General features: G+C 48.6%; 1 protein-coding gene across 1 annotated transcript in view; it reads right to left on the reverse strand.

Moving 5' to 3' along the window:
• ANKDD1A (ankyrin repeat and death domain containing 1A) overlaps positions 1 to 10,798 on the reverse strand; it is a 30,342-nt gene that overhangs the window by 19,028 nt on the left and 516 nt on the right. Inside the window, exons 2-5 of the mRNA XM_014535451.1 lie at positions 8,959 to 9,057; positions 7,825 to 7,923; positions 1,649 to 1,753; positions 883 to 981 (exon numbers count right to left, since the gene is read on the reverse strand). Coding sequence (XP_014390937.1) covers positions 883 to 981; positions 1,649 to 1,753; positions 7,825 to 7,923; positions 8,959 to 9,057 — 402 coding nt within the window. The remainder of the gene's footprint in view (positions 1 to 882; positions 982 to 1,648; positions 1,754 to 7,824; positions 7,924 to 8,958; positions 9,058 to 10,798) is intronic.

Here is a 10,798-nt window from a genome sequence, read left to right on the forward strand (position 1 = left end):
TCTCAGTTTCCACATCTATGAAGTGAGAAGGTTGAACTGGCCCCCGATGAAGATGCCTTCCAGTTCTAAAACCCTGCGATATATTTGTCTGTGAGCTCTCTGGCCCCTAGCATAGAAACAGGACTCCTATTCTGACCAAGCACGTTAATCAGAGGATTAAAAATGGAGTTCATTTCTTTGTTAGAAGCATTGTTTAGAATCTGCTGCAACATATTTGCCTAATGCAGCGGTTCTCAACCTGTGGGTTTCGACCCCTTTGGGGGTCGAATGACCCTTTCACAGGGGTCGCCTAAGACCGTCGGAAAACACACATATAATTACATATTGTTTTTGTGATTAATCACTGTGCTTTAATGATGTTCAATGTGTAACAATGAAAATCCATCCTGCATATCAGATATTTACATGACGATTCATAACAGTAGCAACATGACAGTGATGAAGTAGCAACACTGTAGCTTACTAAACCACAAAGAAAGCAAATGACCACAGGAGGGTGGCTACCATCCCTCTAACTCTTCCCACACCCCCAACAACAGATGTTCCCAATGGAATCACAGTCCGCTCATACCCATCCCGGGCAGCACTGCCAACCAATCCGATTTGCCATCCTGACTCCCCATATTAGATCATAGCTCTTTACTAGGACTGTGGCACTGTGTTCCTTGAGTAAGAAACTGTCTCGGGCATCTCTGTGCCCCTCACCTGTAGCAGAGTTGGCCCAGAGAGTGTGCCCAAGAAACGCCTGCTGGATGGACATCGGACACACTCTGGTCTTTGGGCTCCTGCCCCTCCAGCAGGTTAGAGGCAGAAGTAGGCCCAGACGAGCTGCTAGCGCCCACCCCTCTGGAGCCCAGCACCTGGGACCTGCGGTCACAGTACCTTGTCTTTGACACTGTGGTCACAGCCAGAGCCCACCAGGAAGTCCAGAGCCTCCAGCTGCCCGTGTGCAGCCGCCAGGTGAAATGCTGTCCTTCCCAGCTGACGGGAGGAGAAGAGAGTGAACTTTTAAGCTCTGTCCCCCGGGCTCTATTTCCCCAACCACGCCGGGCTTGCAGTGGCTTCTCCTGACCCAGACACGCTCCCCTCTCCTGGTCCCACACACCCAACTTCCCAACAAGACCCCACTAGGGGGTCCCTCCCCAACTGACACCCTCCTTTGGCTCCCGGCTGCCTACTGAGTAAGGGACAGAGTCCTGAGGTTGGGGGTGGAGATCTTCATGAGGGACCCCAGCCCTCTGGCCCTCACTCCCAATATTCTGACCCACCTGATCTCACACACAAAGGGCCCTTTCCACCTCTAACTCTCTAGGATGCTCTCTCCTCCGTTTGGAACGGCCCCCTGCTTTCCAATCTTATTGACAGAATTCAGTTCATCTACCAAATGCCACCTCCTCCAGGAAGCAGAAAGCAGTGGCTTCCCTCTCTAACATGTCTAGTCCTTATCAGAGCCTCTCTGACGGAACTAACCATATTTCTGCTGTGTCTTGCTCATTTGTGCCCTAATGTCCCTTCTAGTCCCACAGCTCCCTGAGGCGGGGTCCAGTCTGCACCAGCCATAGCTCAAAGGACACACCTGAGGAATGGGCACGAGTGGCCCTAGGAGCCCCGGGCCCAATGGAAAGGACAGGCTGGATGCCACCCTCACCTTGTCAGCACGGTCCAGGGCCACGTCCTCCAGGTCTTCCATGATGAACGCCAGTACCGGCACGTGGCCTTTCTGGGCTGCGCAGTGCAGTAAGGTTAGGCCGTCCTGAAACAAGCCCAGGGTGGTCCCTGCAGTCTGGAACGGAGACCCTTCTCACACACTGTGAGGAAGGAGGTCTCCTGGCCCCACAAGCAACGTCAGTGAGGGAGGTTTGCAAATGCTGTGTTGACAGCCCAGAGCCTCTACCCTGGCCTCCCATTGCGGCGAGAGTGTTTAAAGCACTGCTTTTCAAATAGATTGCAACCATCAACGGGTCATAAAAATCAATAGAACAATGTCTTACATCTTTTTTTATTTTTATTTTTTATTCTTTTTAAAAAAATATTATAATAGGAAGTACACTGTCTATAATTTATTTTTAAATGCATCCAAAATTTATCAAGAACTCTAAAAACTCATCAATGAGAAATTAAACAACACAACAATAAAATAATTTGGACATCAAAGTATAGGGAAGGCAAATAAGCACATAAAAAGATATCTGACATCATTAGTTGTTATTGAAATGCAAATTAAAACCACAAAGAGTTTCCAACAATAGACTATGGAAAGGGGAAAATGCTAACATTACAGTGGAGAAACCTGGCCGTCTCTACTTTAACTGATGAAGAGTGATATTGTGGTTTATAATTGGAAATATATATTTGGTCTTTATCCCTCTTCCTTGAACAGAGCTCCTAAAACCTTTGAAATTTTCTAAGTGGTGAAAGCGTTAAAGGTGTCTTTTATTATGTTAATGAAGTAACTGTAAAAAAAAAAAAAACCCTAGGTAACGTCAGGTTGGGGCCTGGTTGCCTGGGGAACCAACCTTGATTAGAAGGTTGAAACTTTGTCCCTGACATGCAGGGATGGAGAGGACCAAAGGTTGAGTCAAGCACCAATGGCCAAGGATTGCCTCACTCATGTCTACGTAACGAAGCTCCACAAAGACCCAAAAGGAGAGGGTTCGGAGAGCTTTCAGTTGGTGAACCACAACGCATCCGTGTGCTGGGCCCCACACTCCACGAGGACAAGACGCTCCTTTGTTCGGGACCTGACCCTGTTATGGATGAAAAGGGGGCACACACTAACCTGACAAGCTCAGGGAAGGCCTGCGTGGTGACCTTGCAAACTCAGAGACCTAAAGCAACCACAAAGGATGGTCTGAAATGAAAGCTTTTTAAAATAAAAAGCCGTTTATGATGGGTAGTCATGTCCTAGGCCTGTATCTTCCCTGACAAAGATCAACTTTGACCTTAACTGAGCCTATTGTCTTTTTGCATCTAAGATAACATACGTTTGGAATGTCAGGGTAACTTCCCTTTTTCCAGACCTCTTAGGGCACAACCAATGCACCAGGAGGAGACCACAGAGTCCCTCACTGTTACTGTTCTCCTGCTAATTGTTGACTGCTAACTAGCCTGTGCCCACCTTGTAAAAGAAGCATGTGTCTATCATTTTACTTTTTATCCAATCCCAGAGGTTTCCCAGCTTTGCTTTCTCCCACCTCCCTAATCTATCACCAATGGATTTCATGTAACCCACTTACATCTCCTCCTTTGATTGTAGTGTATAAAACAAAGTGCAAAAGTGCCATTCTCGGCAGCATTATCTCAATCCACTGAGATCCTGCTTCGTGGCAATTGTCACAGTTTGGCTCAAATAAACTCACAAAAATTCTTCACAGGTTTGAATGTTTCTTACGTTAACATTATATATCTCTTCATCTGGCTAGTGATTCATATCCTTTAATATCCCTTGTAATAAACCAGTAATCTAGTAAGTAAATGGGTTTCCTGAGTTCTGAGAGCTGCTCTAGCAAATTATTCAAACCCGGGGAGGGAGTCGTGGGGAGCCCAAATAACAGGCTGGACTTGGGGTGGCGTCTGAAGTGGGGCAGTCTTGCAGGGCTCAGCCCTCAGCCTGTGGATATGATGCTGTCTCCTGGTAGGTGGTGTCAGAATTGAGTTAATTTGGTGGGACCCCTGGTCAGTGTCTGTGGAGAATTGAGTTAATTACTTGGTGGCATGGAAGAACCACACACATAGGAACTGGTGGCAGAATTGGATCAACGTAACATTGCCAGTGACCAATCATGGTGGTGTCATCTGCCCCCTGATAGCAGGAGATGAGAAAGGAACTTGACCTCTGTGGTCTCCTTCCCAAAATTCTGTCACCCCAATCTAATCATCAGACAAGCCAAAATGAAGGACTTTCTACGAAATACTTGACCAGTGCTCTTCAAAAGTGTCAAAGTTGTGAAAAACAAGGAAAGATTGAGAAATTGTCACAGGATTAGAGGAGATGAGGGAGACAAGATGACTAAGTGCACTGTAGAATATTAAGTTTTAAAACAAAACTGATGAAATTTGAATGCCATCTGTAGTTTAGTAAAACTTGAAATGTCACCAATGACTGGCAAGGTACTGATGGCCTCTGACCCGGGCCACAGCTCATCTCACAGTGAGATGAGTACCTTTGGGGAGGACCTTGAACAAGGGATTGAAAGGAAGACTGGTGGACTGTTTGCAAAGATGGCTGCTACAACTCTTCCCCCCCTTGGCAACACCCTAAGTGGGGGGCTGTACTGCTCTTCTCAGGGGGAAGCCAGCTCTCTCATCCCCGAACCTCTTTAACTAACTGATGAAGAGTGATATTGTGGTTTATAATTGGAAATATATATTTGGTCTTTATCCCTCTTCCTTGAACAAAGCTCCTAAAACCTTTGAAATTTCCTAAGTGGTGAAAGCATTAAAGGTGTCTTTTATTATGTTAATGAGGTAACTGTAAAAAAAAAAAAAACTCAAAAAAACCCTAGGTAACGTCAGGTTGGGGCCTGGTTGCCTGGGGAACCAACCTTGATTAGAAGGTTGAAACTTTGTCCCTGACATGCAGGGATGGAGAGGACCAAAGGCTGAGTCAAGCACCAATGGCCAAGGATTGCCTCACTCATGTCTACGTAACGAAGCTCCACAAAGACCCAAAAGGAGAGGGTTCGGAGAGCTTTCAGTTGGTGAACCACAACGCATCCGTGTGCTGGGCCCCACACTCCACGAGGACAAGACGCTCCTTTGTTCGGGACCTGACCCTGTTATGGATGAAAAGGGGGCACACACTAACCTGACAAGCTCAGGGAAGGCCTGCGTGGTGACCTTGCAAACTCAGAGACCTAAAGCAACCACAAAGGATGGTCTGAAATGAAAGCTTTTTAAAATAAAAAGCCGTTTATGATGGGTAGTCATGTCCTAGGCCTGTATCTTCCCTGACAAAGATCAACTTTGACCTTAACTGAGCCTATTGTCTTTTTGCATCTAAGATAACATACGTTTGGAATGTCAGGGTAACTTCCCTTTTTCCAGACCTCTTAGGGCACAACCAATGCACCAGGAGGAGACCACAGAGTCCCTCACTGTTACTGTTCTCCTGCTAATTGTTGACTGCTAACTAGCCTGTGCCCACCTTGTAAAAGAAGCATGTGTCTATCATTTTACTTTTTATCCAATCCCAGAGGTTTCCCAGCTTTGCTTTCTCCCACCTCCCTAATCTATCACCAATGGATTTCATGTAACCCACTTACATCTCCTCCTTTGATTGTAGTGTATAAAACAAAGTGCAAAAGTGCCATTCTCGGCAGCATTATCTCAATCCACTGAGATCCTGCTTCGTGGCAATTGTCACAGTTTGGCTCAAATAAACTCACAAAAATTCTTCACAGGTTTGAATGTTTCTTACGTTAACATTATATATCTCTTCATCTGGCTAGTGATTCATATCCTTTAATATCCCTTGTAATAAACCAGTAATCTAGTAAGTAAATGGGTTTCCTGAGTTCTGAGAGCTGCTCTAGCAAATTATTCAAACCCGGGGAGGGAGTCGTGGGGAGCCCAAATAACAGGCTGGACTTGGGGTGGCGTCTGAAGTGGGGCAGTCTTGCAGGGCTCAGCCCTCAGCCTGTGGATATGATGCTGTCTCCTGGTAGGTGGTGTCAGAATTGAGTTAATTTGGTGGGACCCCTGGTCAGTGTCTGTGGAGAATTGAGTTAATTACTTGGTGGCATGGAAGAACCACACACATAGGAACTGGTGGCAGAATTGGATCAACGTAACATTGCCAGTGACCAATCATGGTGGTGTCATCTGCCCCCTGATAGCAGGAGATGAGAAAGGAACTTGACCTCTGTGGTCTCCTTCCCAAAATTCTGTCACCCCAATCTAATCATCAGACAAGCCAAAATGAAGGACTTTCTACGAAATACTTGACCAGTGCTCTTCAAAAGTGTCAAAGTTGTGAAAAACAAGGAAAGATTGAGAAATTGTCACAGGATTAGAGGAGATGAGGGAGACAAGATGACTAAGTGCACTGTAGAATATTAAGTTTTAAAACAAAACTGATGAAATTTGAATGCCATCTGTAGTTTAGTTCTACGAAATTGACCAGTGCTCTTCAAAAGTGTCAAAGTTGTGAAAAACAAGGAAAGATTGAGAAATTGTCACAGGATTAGAGGAGACGAGGGAGACAAGACGACTAAGTGCACTGTAGAATATTAAGATTTTAAAAAAAAACTGATGAAATTTGAATGCCGTCTGTAGTTTAGTAAAACTTGAAATGTCACCAATGACTTGAGGGAGACAAGATGACTAAGTGCACTGTAGAATATTAAGTTTTAAAACAAAACTGATGAAATTTGAATGCCATCTGTAGTTTAGTAAAACTTGAAATGTCACCAATGACTGGCAAGGTACTGATGGCCTCTGACCCGGGCCACAGCTCATCTCACAGTGAGATGAGTACCTTTGGGGAGGACCTTGAACAAGGGATTGAAAGGAAGACTGGTGGACTGTTTGCAAAGATGGCTGCTACAACTCTTCCCCCCCTTGGCAACACCCTAAGTGGGGGGCTGTACTGCTCTTCTCAGGGGGAAGCCAGCTCTCTCATCCCCGAACCTAAGCTGGCCCTGTGACGGGCTTTAAGCAATAGAATGTGGTGGACACACTATCATCTGACTTTCCAGCCTTGGCCTCAAGAGACCACCCCTGCATTCACCCATCATTGAAAGAAATGCTAAAATCTCAAGCAGACGTCTGACAGAAGTGAAATAAAATGTTCTTTTCCCATCCAAATCCCTGGGCCCCTGAAGTTGAGAAGCCCTGGCTGACAGCATGTGGCCAAGATGTTTCCTTTTTTTTTTTTTTAGAACCACTGTGCAGGGGTTCCAGGCACTCTACCTGGCTGGGCCCTACTCCTTCAAACCACAGCGCACACCAGTGACAGCGAGGGACTGCTGGGCTCCCTGACACTGCCCCATTTTCTTTAGAACCACTGTGCAGGGGTTCCAGGCACTCTACCTGGCTGGGCCCTACTCCTTCAAACCACAGCGCACACCAGTGACAGCGAGGGACTGCTGGGCTCCCTGACACTGCCCCAGATAATATATGCACAGCACTGCACGTGCTTCTCCCACAGCTCGGAGGTGGGTACCAGCAGCCCCATTTCCAAGGGGAAAACTGAGATTCAGGGTAGAGTAACTTGCCCAAAGATCCCAGAGTTTGGTAACCAGTGCTTTCTCCTACCCCGCCACCCTGAGCACAAGGGAGGCAGGGTCCCCACCTCCCTCTCATTCAACCTTCCTACCACCCTCTGAGGGTGTTATTCGTATTCCGCTTCTGTGAATGAAGAGGCTGGTCAGACAACTGGGGACTGTCATAGCATCTAGAGTGGTAAAGGATGAGGGGATCAGAAGAAAGAGGGTTCAATGTTGATGGAAGAGGCACCTCTGGCCCTTCTCCAAGCGCCAGTGGGAGCAGCGAGGGTCCCAGTTTCACAGGGTTGAGCTCAGCTGGGTTTTCAGGAGGCAAACTGGGGCAGGCAGACGCATGTATGTGGGACCAAAGGGAGCAGCGATAGGGCAGGTGTCAGAGGTCGGGCACACCTGTGCAGTTGGGTCAGGGGGCAGGGGCAGTGGGGTCCCGCAGGCTGCCAGTTGAGGCCTTACCTTGTTCTCACAGTGGATCTTGGCCCCCGAGTTGACCAGGATCTGAAGAATCTGTAAGTGGCCAGGGGCACACCTGTGCAGTTGGGTCAGGGGACAGAGGGGGCAGGGGCAGTAGGGTCCCGCGGGCTGCCAGTTGAGGCCTTACCTTGTTCTCACAGTGGATCTTGGCCCCTGAGTTGACCAGGATCTGAAGAATCTGTAAGTGGCCAAACCAGGCAGACAGGAGAAGTGCATTCATCCCAAACTAGGGGAGAGGACACGGGAGGAGGGGAGGAGAATGTGAGGAGGTGTGGCTGCTTTGCAAAGTCACACAACCGTAAGAGACCGTAAGTGCCACCCAGGCCAAGGAGCGCCCAACTTTAGGAATTTAAAGTCCAGGACATTTTAAAAAATAGAGACTGATATACTATTGCAAACTTTCAGGGTAGGGGAGGTTGCTGAATAAAACAGCTGCCATCTACTGTCACCATCATTTCATAAAGAGAGACCATTTTAACACAAACAATTTGGAGGGGGCCAATCTCAGAATATACTCTTTCCCAAAACAGTTTTTTAAAAACATGTTTTTTATTGATTTTTTAGAGAGAGGAAGGGAGAGGGAGAGATAGAAACATCAATCAACTGCCTCTTGAACGCCCCCTACTGGGGATCGAGTCCAGAACCTGGGCATGAACCAGTGACCTTCGGTTACATGGGTCGAATGCTCAACCGAGCCACACCAGCCAGGGCAATATTTAAATTTAGACTCTTAAATGTATCCCTGTCAAATGTCATTGTCAGATGCAGCCCCTTCCACAAACCTGTTGAGCTAATTTTGTAGCTCCTGCTACTTTTCAGTGCTCAGCAATGTGCTGCTTGCCAATTTGCTAGTTTTTGTGCAAATTGTTGGTTAAAGGATTAGACAGGACAGGGCCCTGTGGCACAGCAAGAGAGACCTGCCTTCTGGTGACTTTACTAATCCACTCAGTTATCTGCCCATATCTCTCCTTGCCCACATGATATTAGGAGGAACTGAAAAGGCTCTCTAAGCATTGAAAGGCCCTTGAAGATGGAGAGATCTCTATGACTGGACAAGGGGTAAATGGGAACCACTGCAATGTCAAAGCCTCTAAAGACTTAGACTCCCTGCCCATCTGCACCTGCGCATCTGCATATCAGCGGTAACCTTGGCAATGGCCGCTGCTCATAGATCCAGAGTGAGCTTCCCCACCCTGAGACAGACAGACAGACAGACAGACAGACATGCACACACAGACACGCCTCCATAGGGGTCCCGTACCGCATCCTCATCGTCCACAGCAGCCTCATGCTCCAGGAGCAGCCGCACAGCTTGTTCGTGCCCTGCACCTGCGGCCCAGTGCAGGGCCACCCTGTCCACCTGCCAGGAGTTAGAGGAATCCTGTGAGGCACTGGCTGGCTGCCTGGCCCACCTCCCCCACCTCCCCCACCTTCCCCACCACCAGGCCAGGAAGCTGGTCTATAGCACGAGAGGCCTTTGCTGGCTCTGGTGACCAGTGACTGGGGCCCCTTCCGCCTCCAAAGGGCAGCAGCTGAAATGCATGTAGTAAAACACAACAACTAGATCCATCTGTCCCCCACCTGCAACTCTTCACAGCTCCCCACTGCTCCTGGGACAAGCTGCATGGCCTGGCCCTGCCTACCACTGCTTCCCAGAAATGCCAGCGTCCCCACTCCAAGTCTGTTCCTGTGGCCTGTGGCTTTTCTCCACGTCCCTGAGGGTCCCTGAGGGCCTGGGTTCTGTCCCCTCTTTCCCTGAGAATGGGTCTGAAGGCTCCTGACCCCCCACCTAGTTCTCACACCACCTTGGCGGCTTGTGAGGCATCTGGCCCTCGGCACATCCGAGCAGGCCTGGTGGAGCCAGTGTCCCTCCATAGTTTTCTGCTTGCGAGGTGACAATGAAAGAAACACTAATTTTGGGAGTGGTGTCTCCGCCTGGAACACTGTCCTTCTTCACTGGCTCCTACAAAAACACCTCTTCCTCAAGAAGCCTCCCCTGACCCCTCAGGTGGGACAGACCCCTCCAACCCCCATGGAGCTCAACTAACCACCATGGGAATGAACTGTTTGTGATACTCAGTTTAATGTCAGTCCTCCCCCACTAGACTATCAGCTCCAAGAGGACTGCATCATGGGTTTTGCTCTATCCCTAGAACCTAGCACAGTGCTGGCACGGAGTAGTAAGCCCTTAATAAATACTTACTGATTGAATGAATCAATGAATGAGTGAATGAGTGAATGGCATTAGCATCCTATCACCCAACAAATCCATGCTTCCTTGCTAGTGCTTGTCCAGGAGTTGAGACCAAGGCTCCAGTCATCAATAACTCGCCGTGTGACCTAAGCTTACTTGCTGCCCCATCTGTGCCTGCTCTAAAATATGAACAGGACTAACACTTTCTGTCCCCCCTCCCTGAGTGAGGATCACCAGGAAACAGGTGGATGAGTGCTCTGAAAACCTCATAAATCCTGTTACTATTACTGAGTCCCAGGAAGGCTCTGGAGACCCAGGTCATACCCTTGTTGTGTCACCCCGGACAGAGCAGCCTCTGCTGCGGTCAGAAATCCTGCATCCAACCTTTTCAGCCTCCACTGACTAGCACCCAAGCTGGCATCTCCTCTAAGGTGCTCCTGACAGCCAGAGCCCCGAGGCGGGAGATGCTACCCCGGTGGTACTCAGGCCTATCCTCAGTGTCCCCCACCAGAAGGAATGGCTTTGCCCTCTGTCCTCTTCCCCAGCAGGGCTGTGGACCACCTCACCTGCAGCCTTCCCAGAGGCCTGATCAGCTGGGCTGATCTGCCTCCCAGCCTGGTCTTTGAGTCCCTGAGGGCAGGCGGGGGCCCAGAGCAACTTGACACATTCAGTGGTCCTCAGAGAATTGAGCTGATCGGCTGCCTCATGCATGCTCAGCCTCTCTTGGTCTGGTCTCTCTTGGTCTCAAACCCCTGGACTTCTGACCTCAGGCATCACTCCACCTTTGTCCCTCCAGGTTCTGCTCCTATCTGCCTATCTGTCAGCCTCTGACTCCTGACCTTCCTTGGGTATGCCTTTCAGATGGGTCACAGTATCTATATTAAAAAAGGCCTGTGGCCCTAACGAC

Source organism: Myotis brandtii, unplaced genomic scaffold (genome assembly GCF_000412655.1).
Source record: "Myotis brandtii unplaced genomic scaffold, ASM41265v1 scaffold144, whole genome shotgun sequence".
NCBI lineage: Eukaryota > Metazoa > Chordata > Mammalia > Chiroptera > Vespertilionidae > Myotis > Myotis brandtii.